General features: G+C 54.0%; 3 protein-coding genes across 4 annotated transcripts in view; 2 read left to right on the plus strand and 1 right to left on the minus strand.

Annotated features, from left to right (window-relative positions):
- The window catches only part of PSME2 (proteasome (prosome, macropain) activator subunit 2 (PA28 beta)), a 4433-nt gene extending 3608 nt beyond the window's left edge, over positions 1-825 (minus strand). The window contains exon 1 of the mRNA XM_010831416.1: positions 801-825. Within this exon, the coding sequence (XP_010829718.1) occupies positions 801-825 (25 nt within the window). The remainder of the gene's footprint in view (positions 1-800) is intronic.
- Positions 771-12096, plus strand: RNF31 (ring finger protein 31). Its single transcript, XM_010831330.1, has 21 exons — positions 771-1185; positions 1272-1418; positions 1547-1702; positions 1926-1985; positions 2089-2164; positions 2395-2566; positions 3055-3442; positions 3617-3907; positions 4376-4624; positions 4724-4909; positions 5021-5227; positions 7757-7930; positions 8014-8112; positions 8206-8295; positions 9739-9853; positions 9945-10063; positions 10330-10443; positions 10584-10641; positions 11285-11381; positions 11673-11841; positions 11954-12096. Exons 1-21 carry the CDS (start codon positions 994-996, stop codon positions 12005-12007), a joined length of 3213 nt encoding a protein of 1070 aa, XP_010829632.1. The 5' UTR covers positions 771-993; the 3' UTR covers positions 12008-12096.
- Positions 12097-12187: 91 nt separating this feature from the next.
- IRF9 (interferon regulatory factor 9) overlaps positions 12188-15460 on the plus strand; it is a 5494-nt gene continuing 2221 nt past the window's right edge. The window contains exons 1-6 of one of the 2 annotated variants that reach the window (XM_010831332.1): positions 12188-12742; positions 13490-13670; positions 13945-14128; positions 14380-14510; positions 14599-14722; positions 14826-14897. In XM_010831332.1, coding sequence (XP_010829634.1) covers positions 13491-13670; positions 13945-14128; positions 14380-14510; positions 14599-14722; positions 14826-14897 — 691 coding nt within the window. In that variant the 5' untranslated portion in view covers positions 12188-12742; position 13490. Of the gene's footprint in view, positions 12743-13465; positions 13671-13944; positions 14129-14379; positions 14511-14598; positions 14723-14825; positions 14898-15460 lie in introns of those variants that run through there. The other variant, XM_010831331.1, reaches the window with a different exon arrangement.

A 15460-nucleotide genomic window follows, 5' to 3' on the forward strand; every position in this document is an offset into this window, starting at 1 on the left:
GTCCAGGCCCGCCCCCCTCAGCCCCGCCCCTTTCCTTCTTTTCCCCCTCCCCCTGGAAGGCAGCAAACCGTAGGGAGCCCCTCTGCCATTCTCAGCCTGTGCGAGTAGGAGAGGCGGTGCCGACTGGTCACAAGCCCAGGGGCTGCCCGGGGGAGGGGCTAGGACAAGTGGAACAGGCGGAGATTGAACAGGGGCTGTCTCTCGAAGGGGAGAGGCTTAGAGGGAAGGGAAAGGACCGCCCAAGAATAGTCAGGGCTGGTGTAGGGATGAGAAGGGTGGGAGAGTGGGAAAGGGGGTGCTCAGTGGTGTGGCTCCCCCAGGAAGGCTCGACTGCGGGCAAGGGTCAGAGAGGGATCAGAGTGAGTGGGAGAAGTAGTAGGAGGGAGACAGGATAGAGGATATGGAAGAAGGAGAGGGGGCTTCCTCCTGAAGGGCGCTGTATCTTCAAGACTGACAGAGGGGCTTGACGGGCTCAGGCTGGCCAGAGTTGAGTCCCCAGCTGAGTGGGATTTCCTCAGTGGGGTGCGGATAGAGAGGAGGACTTTGAGGGGAATAAAGTAACCCCGCACCGGGAGCTACCCGGAGAAGGGTGGAACCAGCCTGGACCAAAGAGGGGAAGCGACCTAGAACGAGGTTTATTGCCTAGGCGCTCTGGGGGAGGAGCCAGGGACTATTTACCATTATAATTGGCTGGGTCTTCATGGTCACGCCCCCTGACTTCCTGGCCCCACCCCATCTGAAGTTTAAACCCCTCCCGTTCCCCTGAATTTGGGTCTCAATCCCGCCCTCTTTCCTAGTACTTCCTGTTCCCGCTAACCCTGGCATGGGGCCCGGGGCCGAAGAGTGACCGTGGCCTGAGTGACCCGGGGCGTCCGCACCGACCAGGGTCGGGCCGGGAAGCCAGACCCCAGACGCTCCGGGCGGTGCTCGGGCCGTGCACAGCCTGCGCCCGGTCCAGTTTGGCAGCGGGCCGGGGCTGACTCCTGTCTCAGGATGCCGGGGGAGGAGGAGAAGCGGGCCTTCCTGGAGGCCCGCGAGGAGCTGGCGAGCGCCCTGAGGAGGGATTCCGGGCAGGCCTTTACGCAGGAGCAGCTCTGGCCGCTACTGGGCACCTCTCTGCCGCCAGAAGCCCGTTACCTGCAGCTGGATGCTGCACGCCTGGTCCGCTGCAACGCTCATGGGGAGGTGAGGCCCGCCCAGGCTCGGGAGGAGGACAGAGGACCTGAGGCTGGGCCGGGGCTCACAGCTCTCTGCTCTCTGACTGCTCCCAGCCCCGAAACTACCTCAACACTCTCTCCACGGCCCTGAATATCCTGGAGAAATATGGCCGCAACCTCCTAAGCCCTCAGAGGCCTCGGTACTGGCGCGGGGTCAAGTTTAATAACCCTGTCTTTCGTTCTACGGTGGATGCTGTGCAGGTGAAGCCCCTGAGCCCCTAATGGGAGTAGGACTAATGGGACTTAGCCTTGGCTGGGAGTTGGCTAGAAGTCCCAGCCCTATTGGGAAGGGGGCCTGCTGGGCGGTAACTGGTTTGCCTGTGTGGTAGGGGGGCCGGGATGTTCTGCGATTGTATGGCTACACAGAGGAGCAGCCAGATGGGTTGAGCTTTCCTGAAAGGCAGGAGGAGCCGGATCAGCGGCAAGTTGCTACAGTCACACTGGAAGTACTGCTGCTTCGGACAGAGCTCAATCTGTTGTTACAGGTAAGGTATCTCTGGTCCTGAGGACTTAAGCACCAGAGCTGGGGAGACTAGCCTAACAACAAAGCCAGTCTGGGGACTCTCATACTGCTGAATCACAGGCATAGTCCCCACGGTAACTTGGGATCTCTCTGTTCTTTTCACTCTGAATGTTGGGAGACCAGGGCTTTGAGGGAGGGTCTTGTTCTAAGGCTATAGGTGGGAACTCTTCTCATCTTGTTTGCAGAATGCTCATCCAAAACCGCAAGCACTGGAGCAGCTGCTGAAAGACAAGGTTGAAGATGATGTAAGGAAGGCAGGAATGGGGCTTTGGGGCCTGATGAACAAAGGAAACCTGTTGTGGGCCTGTGTCCCCAAGCCCTTACTCATTCCCTGTCCTTTTTCCACAGCTACTGCAGCTCTCAGAGTTTGCCCCCTTACTGAGAGAGATTGCTCCCAGCCCCCTCACCACACCCTCTGCTGCAGGTATTAGTGTTATGTATTAGGGGGAAGGAGTGCTAGTAGATCATGTTGATAGAAATTTCCTCTTTCTTCTTGATTATCTCCCTTTCTTTTAAAAAAGAGATTAAGATTGTTTCTTTGGGTAGAAAGATGTGTTGAAAAGTAGTCTGTGATTTGTTTCCCTCCACAGCTGATTCAAATGTAACCTGGTCTTTTTTAGAAAGATACTCTGTTCTTTGTCTCCCATTCTCCAGGCTCCACTCCTGCTCCCTGCTTCCTCTGTGGTTCTGCCCCAGGCACGCTCCACTGCTCAGCCTGTAAACAGGCCTTGTGTCTAACTTGTGATCGCCTCTTCCACGGACACCCAGAACGTGCACATCACCATCGCCAGACCCTGCATGGAGCCCCTCAGGCCGTCCACCCCAGGTGCGAGAGAGATCTTCTTTTCTGAGTGGGAGCAAAATTGAGAGAACTTAATATTCCTTGAATCTACTGTGTGCTGGATTTTGTGCTAAAGACTGTTTCATAGATGCCAAGCAGCTGGCTCCTGCCCTTCAGGAGATCATAGACATACATACCAAGCAAGATATACATACCAGTCATAGCAAAATAGATTGTCATGGTGTGCGAATAGGTAGTGGGAGGATGCACCCTCGTCAGAAGGATCAGCTCAATCAGTTGGCAGTATTTTAAGTGTCTAATAGGGGTGAGGCTGAGATATTTACCAGCCAGACCTGAACTTTAAGCTGTCATTTCACTGATGAATAGGCTATGATTGTGCGAATGTTCCAGGCAGAGAGGATAACATGTGCAAAGGCCAGAGCCATGTGCTGTCCTGCAGGGTATGAGGGGGGCCCATGGATAAGAGGCCTAGGCAACCCCCTCAGCAGGCCATGTCTATTTATCCATTACAGCCTACCTGCCTCAGCTCCACCACGGCCTCAGCCAGCCTCCGGGCCAACCCTGGGAGACAGCTCTTTTTCTCCCCCCGATCCTGCAAGTGCCCGTCTGCTCTGGCCCTGTTCTGCCTGTGCCCTATTAAATGAACCTTGGGCAGTACTTTGTGTGGCCTGTGATCGGCCCCGAGGCTGTAAGGGTTTGGGTCCGGGAATCGAGGGTCCCCAAGGAACTGGGGGCCTAGAACCTGAGCTTTCTCGGGGTCACTGGGCCTGCCAGAGCTGCACCTTTGAGAACGAGGCTGCGGCCGTGCTGTGTGCCATATGTGAGCGACCTCGGCTGGCTCAGCCTCCCAGCTTGGTGGTGGATTCTCAGGATTCCGGCATTTGCCTGAAGCCCCTTCAGGTATCTTGTTCCTGGCCTTCTCATCTCTTTATTTACATCTGTTACCACAGGCCATTCTCTACTTCTTCATCCTCTGTTTTCCCTTAGTTCCCCGGTATCTTCCCCCAAGCTTCCTATATTTCCATTTTGAGCCTTAGCCACCCTTTGATAGGATAATTCTTTCTGCCTTTCCAGCAGGGGGATACTGTGCTTTCCCCTGTCCAGACTCCAGCGTGGTACTGTATTCACTGTACCTTCTGCAACTCGGGCCCTGGCTGGGTATGTGCTATGTGCAACCGGACCAGCAGCCCCGTCCCAGTACAGCAGACCCCCCAGCCCCATGCCAGCTCTTTGGAAGAGCGACACCCTGAACCAGGGCCTCCACGACCCCTCCGTGCCCCCGTGACTAGTTCCTGTGGGGACCTTGAGAAGCAGCGCCAAGACAAGATGAGGGAAGAAGGACTCCAGCTGGTGCTCAAGATCCGGGTGAGGACGTGGGCCTGGGATGAGCTTGTCGGGGAAGGGAAAGGCTGCAGTTGATTGATGGGCGTTCTCAAAACCTGTCATTGTCAGCAGCAGCTGCCTGAACCCTTCCCCCACGGCAGGTATCAGACTGTGCACTGCTCACATGATCCATGGTCTCAAGCACTGTCAGCATTTTGGTTCAGGCTAAGGGGGGGATGGGCTTCCCTGGTGGTTCAGACGGTAAAGCGTCTGTCTACAATGCGGGAGATCCGGGTTCGATCCCTAGGTTGGGAAGATCCCCTGGAGAAGGCAATGGCAACCCACTCCAGTACTCTTGCCTGGAAAATCCCATGGACCAAGGAGCCTGGTAGGCTACAGTCCATGGGGTCACAAAGAGTAGGACATGACTGAGCAACTTCACTTCTTCAAGGGGGGGATGGAGTGTGCCCTTCCTGATGGGCTCTCTATCTGAGCGGGGCTGTTTCTTAGGAAGGGGAAGCTGGAGGCGCCTGTCCAGAGGAGGTCTTCTCGGCTCTACAGTACTCGGGCACCGAAGTGCCCCTGCAGTGGCTGCGCTCAGAGCTGCCGTACGTGCTGGAGATGGTGGCTGAGCTGGCTGGACAGCAGGACCCGGGGCTGGGCGCCTTTTCCTGTCAGGAGGCCCGGAAGGCCTGGCTGGATCGTCATGGCAACCTGGATGAAGCTGTGGAAGAGTGTGTGCGGACCCGGCGGAGGAAGGTATAGCAGCCATACTGGAGGTGAGGCAGGGTTGAGGGCTGTGGATCTAAGAGCCTCTCACGCTCTGATTCACTGCTTCTCGCCCCTCCCAACTCACAGGTGCAGGAGCTCCGGTCCCTGGGCTTCGAGCCTGAGGAAGGGTCTCTTCAAGCCTTATTCCAACATGGGGGTGATGTGGCACGAGCCCTGACTGAGCTACAGCGCCAGCGCCTGGAGCCCTTCCATCAGCGCCTCTGGGACAGTGGCCCTGAGCCCACCCCTTCCTGGGATGGGCCAGATAAGCAGGTGCTGGAAGGAGGTGAAGAGCCCACTTAGTAGGGCTGAGGGCAGGCTGAAGGGTAGGCTCCCTGGGATCTGACAGCCACTTCTTCCCTTTCCGCCTGAATCGCCTTGCAGAGCCTGGTCAGACGGCTTTTGGCAGTCCACTCACTCCCCAGCTGGGGCCGGGCAGAGCTGGCGCTGGCGCTGCTGCAGGAAACACCTAGGAACTATGAGTTGGGGGACGTGGTGGAGGCTGTGAGGCAGAGCCAGGACCGGGCCTTCCTGCGCCGCTTGCTTGCCCAGGAGTGTGCCGTGTGCAGCTGGGCCCTGCCCCGCAACCGGGTGAGTCTCCACTGCCTCCAGCCTTAGAATCGCTCTGTTCCCTTTGGGCCTCCCCTCTACCCCGGGTCCTGTCTCTCATGTTGTCTTTTGCTCTGCAGTTGCCCATGTGCCCCTGAAGGCTTCTGGGAAGGGGAGAGCAGGAATAGGCCACCTCTCTCTCTTTTTCTTTTTAATGTTCTATTATGGGAAATTTCAAGTATGCAATAGTAGAGAAAATTGTATAAGAAATTCAGCCTCCCTCCCTCCACTATGTATTCATCATCACGCTTCAACCATTATTAATGTATGGCCAATCTTTACTTATCTACACAGGATTATTTTGAAGCAAATCTCAGACATCAGATAGTTCACCTGTAATATTTTCATATCTATCTCTAAAAGATAAAACTCTTTGAAAATACAAGCACAAATGCCACTGTCACGCCAACAAAAATTACCAGTAATTCTTTAATGTCCTGATCAAATACCCGTTTGGTAGGGATAGGCCCCTCTTATCTCCTGAGCCCCTTCTAACTTAACTCTAGGTCAGAAGTGGCAGTTCTTTGGCCAAATACAGCCCAGGTTAGTTAGGCTGGCTCTGTGTTTTTGTTTGTTTTTACTTTTTATTTTAAAATAATTGTAGGCTCACAGAAAGTTGTAAAAATAGTACAGTCGTGTGTGCTCTACCCACCTCCCAATGGTAATATCTTATACAATTGTAGTGTAGTGTCAGGACCAAGAAATAAATATTGGTACAACGTTAGCTAGACTGCAGACCTTGTTCATTTTGTTCGTGGACGTGGATGTTTGTTATTCAGTCACCAAGTTGTGTCCAACTCTTTGCAACCCCCTGGGCTACGGCACACCATGCCTCCCCGTCCCTCACCCATCTCCCAGAGTTCGCCCAAGTTCATGTCCATTGAATCAGTGACGCTATCCAACCATCTCATCCTCTGTCATCCTCTTCTCCTTCTGCCTTCAATCTTTCCCAGCATCAAGGTCTTTTCCAATGAATCTGCTGTTCACATCAGGTGGCCAAAGTATTGGAGCTTCAGCTTTAGCATCAGTCCTTCCATTGAGTATTCAGGATTGATTTCCTTTAAGATTGACTGCTTTGATCTCCTTGCTGTCCAAGGGACCCACCCTCAAGAGTCTTCTCTAGCACCACAGTTTGAAAACATCAATTCTTTGGTGCTCAGCCTTCTTTATGGTCCAGCTCATATCTGTACACGACTACTGGAAAGACTATAGCTTTGACTATACAGACCTTCGTTGGCAAAGTGATGTCTTCACTTTTTAATACACTGTTTAGGTTTTTCATAGACAGAGAAGCAATCATCTTCTAATTTCATGGCTGTGGTCACCATCCACACTGATTTTCGAACCCAAGAAGAGGAAATCTGTTACTGCTTCCACCTTTTCCCCTTCTATTTGCCATGAAGTGATGCGACCGAATGCCATGATCTTAGTTTTTTTAATATTGCGTTTTAAGCTGGCTTTTTCACTCCCCTCTTTCACTCATGAAAAGGCTCTCTAGTTCCTCTTCACTTTCTGCCATTAAAGAGGTATCATCTGCATATCTGAGGTTGTTGACATTTCTTCTGGTTTATGTGTGTACTTGTGTGCAATTTTATCTCACATGTAAATTCATGTAACCACCACTACAATCAAGATATCACAAAAGAACCCCCTTGTGCTACAGCTTTATAGTTGTAACCTTCTTCCCCTCCTCCTGTCATACAGCAACCACTAGTCTGTTCTCCCGGAGAAGGCAATGGCACCCCACTCCAGTATTCTTGCCTGGAAAATCCCATGGATGGAGGAGCCTGGTGGGCTGCAGTCCATGGGGTCGCTAAGAGTTGGACACAACTGAGCGACTTCCCTTTCACTTTTCACTTTCATACATTGGAGAAGGAAATGGCAACCCACTCCAGTGTTCTTGCCTGGAGAATCCCAGGAATGAGGGAGCCTGGTGGGCTGCCGTCTGTGGGGTCGCACAGAGTCAGACATGACTAAAGCGACTTAGCAGCAGCAGCAGCAGCAGTCTGTTCTCCATTGCTATAGTTTTATCATTTCAAGGATGTTTGTATGTTTGCTTTTTGTGGCCATGCCACATGGCTTATAGGATCTCAGTTCCCCAACCAGGAATTGAACCCAGGTGCTCAGCAGTGGAAATATGGAATCCTAACCACTGGACCACCAGGGAATACCCCCCCTCCCTTTTTTCCTTTTTAATTAATGTTTGGTTTTTTTTTAATTTTATTTTCTATTGGAGTGTAGTTGTTTTACAATGTTGTGCTAGTTTCAGGTGTACAGCACAGAAGAGTGATTCAGTTATCATGTGTTTGCTTTTAATTGACTGAGGATGCCTTTAGAGTGTCTTCTTCCATTCACATTAGGTCTCACCATTGTCTGCTTTTTTTCCATCTGAAGGTCTTCAGACATTTAGGTTGCCTGACCAGTTGTAGCAGACACCAGGCCACTGCCCCTCCCACCAGCTGGCAGCTGTAGCTTCTGACCCCTCCCCTCCCATCCTCTCCCCTCCACCAGATGCAGTCCCTGACCTCCTGTGAGTGCACCATCTGCCCCGACTGCTTCCGCCAGCACTTCACCATTGCCTTGAAGGAGAAGCACATTACAGATATGGCGTGCCCTGGATGTGGCCGCCCCGACCTCACCGATGACACCCAGCTGCTCGGCTACTTCTCCACCCTCGACATCCAGGTAGGGCAGTCCCTCGGACTCGGGGTGCCCTGGGCTTTGAACAGGAGCCTTGCCCACCCGCCACTTTGGCATCCTGTCCCCAGCTTCGAGAGAGCCTAGAGCCAGATGCCTATGCACTGTTCCACAAGAAGCTGACGGAGGGCGTGCTCATGCGGGACCCCAAGTTCTTGTGGTGTGCCCAGGTCAGTGGGCTGCCCAGAGTTGCTGACCGGAAGGAGGGGTGGGGAGTAGCACGCGGTCAGGCCTTAGATAGCTTTATGCTCTTGCACCCACAGTGTTCCTTTGGCTTCATATACGAGCGTGAGCAGCTGGAAGCAACATGTCCCCAGTGTCAACAGACCTTCTGTGTGCGCTGTAAGCGCCAGGTGAGGCACGTCTAACCTTTTGGAATACCTGCTGAGCCACTGCAGGTGCTGTGTTAGGCTCGGGGTTTGCTACAGAACAGAACAGACAAGCTCTCTGGTCTCAAAGAGCTTACAGACTAGCAAGGGAGGGAGGGGGCAAGGTTGAGGAAGGGAGTGAGAACAGAAGTATATACATCACCATGTGTTCTATGAAGAAAACAAATAGGAGTCTGAGGTCAGGAATAACAGGGTGGACCTACCTGGTACATGGGATTGGGAGGTTAGATAAGTCTTCTCTAAAATGGCTTGATTTAGGAACTTCCCTGGTGGTCCAGTGGTTAAGAATCCGCCCTGCAATCAGGGGTTCAGTCTCTGGTCGGGGGACTAAGATCCCACATGCTTTGAGGCATCTGAGCCTATGCGCCACAATTAGAGCCCCAGTGGCTTGCCACAACTAAGACCCATCAAAGCCAAAAGTAAATCAATATTTAGAAATAAATGAAATGGCTTAATTTAAGCTCAGGCCTGAAAATTTAAAAGTCAACTATGCAAAAAGTATTCGAGAGAGAAAGAACAAAACACAGAAAGGCCAAAATCCAAAAAAGTGTTGTATGTCTGGAGCCTCAAGAGCAAGGGCGAGAGTGCCAGGTGGTCCGAGAGGAGCTGGCTGCCAGGTCAGGAGAGGTCATGATGAGGCCGAGTGAGGAGGGCATTGGCCTTTCATTCTCTGTTTTGGCTGTGCCATGGGTCATGTAAGATCTTAGTTCCCCAGTTAGGGATCGAACTTGCACCCTCTGCAGTAGAAGTGTGGAGTCTTAAGCACCGGACCACCAGGGAAGTCTCAGGTCCTTTCATTCTAAGACTGAACAAGGGGTTGTGCGCTCTCATGTACCTTTAAAATGTTGAATATTTGAATGGATTCCTAGTCTGAGTGAGCCCAATAAAATTGGCTGTTTATTCTTCATAAAAAAGGTTAAATATTTGATACCAAAAATTTGCGTCTGTCTTATGAAACACAATAATAAAGTGAACACCTGCCACCCTACCTCCAAACTTCCAAGCTAGAACACTCCCAGTGCAGTTGAAGCTGCCTGATGTGTGCATTCAGAGGCACATTGGCTGCCGGGTGGAGGCTGAACCACAGCGGAGCAGGAGTGGAGGCAGAGAGACTGGTCATCAAGGCAAGCAATCAAGGCGAGACCTGACCTGGCCTGGAGTAAAGGTGGTCAGAGTAGGGATAAAGAAAAGGGGAGCTGGGCTGGAGTGACAGAAATGAGACTTGCTGGTGAATGTGTCAGGTGTAAAGAGATGAGAGAACCAAGGCTGGCCCTGCAGTTTGGTGTTGGAGCACAGGGTGGATGGCAGAGCTGTACACTGAGTCAGGGCCCTCTGGATCTGAGTGGGGTGGCCAGCAAGAAGGGCCTGGCATGGACCTTTCATGGGAAGCTTGCTTCCTTCTGGCAGTGGGAGGAGCAGCACCGAGGCCGGAGCTGTGAAGATTTCCAGAACTGGAAACGCACCAATGACCCAGAATACCAAGCCCAGGGCTTGGCGATGTACCTTCAGGAAAATGGCATAGGTAAGGTGCCCAGTAATCTCTCATTGCGTAGAATGACACTCTTCCTGGGGCCTGAGGAGCAGCCCCGACCCTGACCTGCTGACCCTTGCAGACTGCCCCAAGTGCAAGTTCTCGTACGCACTGGCCCGGGGAGGCTGCATGCACTTTCACTGCACCCAGTGCCGCCACCAGTTCTGCAGTGGCTGCTACAGTGCCTTTTACGCCAAGAATGTGAGCCCCCAGGACTGGGATGGAAGGGGTAGCAGGGTGGGGCTCCCATGAGGAGGGGCGGAGGCAGTGGAGGAGCAGCCCAGGGGAAGAGGAGACCAGGGCGGGTGAGGTCAAGGACCTCTCTCTGTCCCCTCCCCGCTTCTGCTTGCTCCAGACCCTCCAATGTCTCCATCTCCCCCACCCCTATACCCCTCATGCAGGGGTTCCTGAGAGGCCAGGACCCCAACAGTTTCCAACTGCCCCTCTCCTATCTGGGTTTCCACCAGAAATGTCCAGACCCTAACTGCAGGGTGAAGAAGTCCCTGCACGGCCACCACCCCCGAGACTGCCTCTTCTACCTGCGGGACTGGTCTGCTGTCCGGCTGCAAAAGCTACTTCAGGTCGGGTGGCCAACTTGGCTGGTTTGCCAGCTGCCCAGGAGAGGAGGCAGGGTGTAGGGTGGCAGGAAGGGAAAGGTCAGACGTGGAGAAATCAGCAGGTTGACATCCAGGGAAACTAACTCCCATCCTTCTGTCCTCAGGACAATAATGTCATGTTCAACACAGAACCCCCAGTGGGGGCCCGGGCAGTGCCCGGAGGTGAGTGTCGGGACAGGCCTGGGAGGAGGGGCTGGCTCCCGCAGTGTGATGGATGAAGGGGGGCTTGGGTGTGGGGTTGAACCAGGATGCAGAGCCCGTCCTGTGCCTGCTTGCTGTGTCCTCTGGTGAGTCAGCCTCCCCAGGCTTGCTTCTTCTTCTGTGAAGCGGGCTCATGTCCAACGTACAGCCCAGCTGTTTTATGTAAGGCCACATTCAAGCACCTGGTACCTTGATGCTAATTTTATTCTCCCATTCCCAAAGGATAGTGATTCATTAATTAACTCAATGCCTATTTAATGAGACTTACTAGTTGCACTGTTTTAGGTTCTGTGAGGACAACAGAAAAGATGTTACATGTGATTCTAATGTATCCCACTTCTCACCATCTACATAGAGTGAGACTTTCACAGAATAAGCTAACCTTGTAAGAGCTTAGCTAAACGCAAGGACAGCAGATCCCTGCTTCTGTATCACAAGTGGTCTGCATAGTGGCATCTGTTTCCCAACGCCCCCCCCCGCCCCGCCCCCCTTAGAGCAGGGACTCCTCTCCTCAGTCCTCTTCCAGAGGCCGCCTCCCACGTTCTCCTGGGCCTTTGTGGTCAGTGGCCTCTTCCAGGCAAAGGGTCCCTTCCCTTTTCCCTAGGTGGCTGTCGAGTGATGGAGCAGAAGGAAGTTCCCAACGGGTTCCGGGACGAAGCCTGTGGCAAGGAGACTCCCGCTGGCTATGCTGGCCTCTGCCAGTGAGTGCCAGGCGGGGCATGGAGCTTGGTGTTGCGGGGAGAACTGGGGGTGTGCCTGGGCAGAGAAGTGGGCCTCTGGGAGTAGTGCGTCCTGTGAGAAGTGGGAGGGAGGGGGCCCTCCAGGCAAGGGCACGGCAGGCAGCACGCACAGGTTGGCAAGTGCCTACAAGAGCAACAGGTGAGGGGCGTCCATCTGGTTCTTCTGAGTACGCTAGTGCCCAGCACGGTGCTCAGCTCACTCAGTTAAAATCAGCCAAACAGAACAAATGTTCTACCCTTTCATCTCCCCAGGGCGCACTACAAAGAGTATCTTGTGAGCCTCATCAACGCCCATTCACTGGACCCAGCCACCCTGTATGAACTGGAAGAACTGGAGACAGCTGCCGAGCGCTACCTGCACGTGCGCCCCCAGGCGCTGCCCGGGGAGGACGCCCCCACCTACCACGCCCGCCTATTACAGGTGAAGCCTCCCCACCAGCCTTGCCTCTGACCCCACTCTCTAGGAGTCCCCTTTCCAGCCTGTGTCTGAGTCCCAGGCTTCCAGCATCATCGTCTTCTCTCTCTTTCTGCAGAAGCTGATAGAAGAGGTGCCCTTGGGACAGAGTATCCCCCGCAGGAGGAAGTAGCTGAGGGCGAGGGTCCCAAAGAGGGGCCTGTGGTTCGACTCCCACAGGAACAACTCCAGCACCAATAAAGAGGCATTTCCTTGCCCAGGCTTCTTGGTAGTCCTTCTTCCTTCCTGACCTAACCATCCTGGGGCACCAGGGAAAGGGGAATGGGGTGAACACAGCTTTGTTAAAACCTGTGGGTAGCCAAGGGCAACCTCCCCATCCAGCCACCTGGCCTGGGCTTCTTCCTTCCCTGCCTCCTTTGTTTCTTTCATTGAATTCAGCTGATATCTAGGGTCACCTAGTAGGTACCAAGCAGGCACCATGGGGGGAATATAGATGGGCAAGTGGTACAGAGCTATACAGAGGCCCCAGGCCAGACTCCAGGACACTGCAGCCTCCCAGGGGAAGCAGCAGTGTCATAAAGACGTCAGATACAAGCAAAGGGAATCTTAAGGGAGGAAAGGGAAGGAGCCTGAAGCAGGAGAGGCCTTCCTCCACCTTCCGACAGCAGGATTCTAAACATAAGGTTCTCAGATGTTGCTTCCCCCTGGTGGTAACCAGTTGCCCTGCAACTCTTAGACCACGTGATTTCAGGGAAAGGGCCCTCCCTGGAGGAGAACTGAAACTTAGGGTGGGGACTGTAGGAAGGGGTGGAGAGATACAGAAGCTGCCCAGCTGGGAGCTGAGCTGGGCTGAGCTGGGCTGAGCTGAGGTCGGCTGAGACCTGGAACTGCCTGCACAGCAGCTCAGGTAAGATTAACCAAAAATGGGTATCAGCTTGGGCCTAGGTTTGGAAAGCCCGGCCAGACTGGAGGTGGTGGTAGGGGCTTCTGGGGACGCCTCTGCTAGACTGAGGGATAGAGAGCAGAAGGCCTGTGAGCTAGGGAGCTAGAAGTTTGGCCTGAGTGAAAGACTGATCCGGGGCCAGTGTCCCAAGCCCTACAGGCCAAGGGCAGGTGGACCAGCTATGGGGCTGTTTGGGGAAGAAGATTGCCCCCATCTCCTGATTGTTTTCTTGCCTTCTGGCCCTGCCCACTTCCGCCCCAGCTCTGCCCCAGCCCCCAGCTCCCTGCCCAACCTGCTCCTGGGACAAGCACAGAGGAAGTTTGGGAAACATCAAAGGAGTTGTGGGTGGTGGGTGAAGAGGGTTCAGAAGCAGCTACTGTAAACACTGGGGATCTAGACAGGACATCTCACCTGGAGCAGGACACCAGGGGAATTCTCTTCCAAACAGTAGATTCCTGAAAAATATCAAGACCAATGCCTAGGATTTCCCTCCAGACGTCACAGCTTGGGATGTTAAAAAGAAAGCATTTTTGGTACTTGCTAGTGATGGCAGAAATGAAACAATTCAGCCTTAGAATTTTGAGATACGTCTGGAGGCAAAATAGAAATGGGATCTCCAGGGGCCCTGGCCAGAAGCCAACCCCAAGGGCCAGGGTCTCACTCTTCCCAAAGTGTCAGTTCCCCTGACACTTCTGTTGCTCTTATCCCCAGGATGGCATCAGGCAGGACGCGCTGCACCCGAAAGCTCCGGAACTGGGTGGTGGAGCAAGTGGAGAGCGGGCAGTTCCCAGGAGTGTGCTGGGAGGATGCGGCCAAGACCATGTTCCGGATCCCCTGGAAGCACGCAGGCAAGCAGGACTTCCGGGAGGACCAGGATGCCGCCTTCTTCAAGGTGAAGCCTGGAAACTGGCCTCTCGGAGGGAGGGATGGAGCACACGCTGGCACTGTCACCCTGTAGGGTGACAGATAAACAGGCGATTGGAGGGTAGGACCAGCCCCACGCAAGATGGAAAGGCAAAACTCAGCATGGATCTCGCAGTGGCAACAACTGAGCATAAACCTAGCTTGAGCCCTTCTGTGCGAGCGCTCAGGCTGTACATCCATGAAGCCAGGCGGGTCAGTGGTCCATTACCAGCGATCTCTTCTTTACTGCTGCTGTCTTCTAGGCCTGGGCGATATACAAGGGGAAGTACAGGGAGGGGAGCTCGGAAGGCCCTGCCATCTGGAAGACTCGTTTGCGCTGTGCTCTCAACAAAAGTTGTGAATTTGAGGAGGTTCCTGAGATCGGCCACAGGGATGGCGCTGAGCCCTACAAGGTGTACCGACTGCTGCCACCAGGAACTGTCCCCGGTGGGTGTCCCTGTGCCCCACCACTCTTAAAATCAGCAGCTGGGGGTGGAGTGTGGGGGAAGGATGGAGTTCTGCGCCTCCCAGGAGGGTGGTGGGCCTCCCTCCAGGCCCCTCGCTCAGAGATCTGCCCTGTCCTTGGGAAGGAGGTTCCCTGCCCAGTCCTGCCAGTGCTTTCACTGCCTCCTGTCTTTCCCCTTCCTTCTGTGCCCACTTAAGGCTCTGACGTTTGCCTCCCTCTCAACGTTCCACAGCTCAATCAGGGACCCAGAAATTACCATCAAAGCGACCCCACAGTTCTGCATCCTCTGAGAAGAAAGAGGAAGAAGTTACCGCAAAGAACTGCATACTCAGCCCCTCGTTGCTCCAGGAGCCCCCTCAGAATGTGAGAGCTGGGGAGGGAACCGGATGGGTCTGAGGGCAGAGCAGTGACTGGGGGCGAGGTGGGCCAACCACAGGAACTGTGTCTGCAGGAGATGGTGGAGACCAATGGGGGAGCTGGCCGTTTAGACTTTGGGAGCACCGGAAGCAGCAGTAGCAGCAGCAGCAGCAGCGGAAGCAGCAGCAGCAGCAGCAACAGCCCTGAGCCTCAGGAAGGTACTGAGTGCCCTGCCTTTTTTGTCATCCTCCACACCACACCCTATGGCCCTTGGACTCCCCGGTCCACTCTGAATGACCAGTACCTCTGCCTCCCTTCCAGGTAGGGACACAGCTGAGGCTCTTTTCCAGGGAGAACTGCTGTCCCTGGAGGTTCTGCCCCCTCCAGATTCAGGTACTTGGCGTTTCTGACTCACCCCTGTCCCTGTCTCCCTTCGTCGTCCTAAGGCCATGCATGTGTTATCTAATCTGTCAGGGCTTGCAGCAGGCTCCCTGACCCAGAGGCACTGGTTTCTAGGCAGCATGCCTGCCAAATTCCAGACTCCACACAGCTCACTTCTCAAAAATACCCCCTACACATTCTCTAACCTGGAAATCCACTTTGAGATGTTGATTCTGTGGGTTAAGTAGAGGCCTGATCTCAGGGACCCTCTTGTAAACTGTAAGACCCTGAGCATTAAGGCCTCAGTGGAAACCTATGTATTAGCTCCTCTCCTGAGTGCTGGGAGCCAGGGAATTCCCATGGTGTAGTGGTAAAGAATCTGCCTGGAATGCAGGAGACCTGGGTTTGATCCCTGGATCGGGAAGATGCCCTGGAGAAGAAAATGGCAACCCACTCCAGTATTCTTGCCTGGAAAATCCCATGGACAGAGGAGCCTGGAAGGCTACAGTCCATGGAGTTGCAGAGAGTCAGACACATACATAAGGGCTGGGAAAGCATGAGTGGAAGACCCGCCC

Source organism: Bison bison, unplaced genomic scaffold, assembly GCF_000754665.1.
Source record: "Bison bison bison isolate TAMUID 2011002044 unplaced genomic scaffold, Bison_UMD1.0 scf7180017864526, whole genome shotgun sequence".
NCBI classification, from domain to species: Eukaryota; Metazoa; Chordata; class Mammalia; order Artiodactyla; family Bovidae; genus Bison; species Bison bison.

What these genes read in the sequence shown, in the direction of transcription:
- RNF31 (XM_010831330.1), top strand. Translation starts at nt 994, where the DNA reads ATGCCGGGGGAGGAGGAGAAGCGGGCCTTCCTGGAGGCCCGCGAGGAG. An exon ending in GCTGCAACGCTCATGGGGAG is followed by an intron (nt 1,186 to 1,271) that starts GTGAGGCCCGCC and finishes GACTGCTCCCAG; the next exon opens with CCCCGAAACTACCTCAACAC. An exon ending in GGCCCGGGCAGTGCCCGGAG is followed by an intron (nt 10,642 to 11,284) that starts GTGAGTGTCGGG and finishes CCTTTTCCCTAG; the next exon opens with GTGGCTGTCGAGTGATGGAG.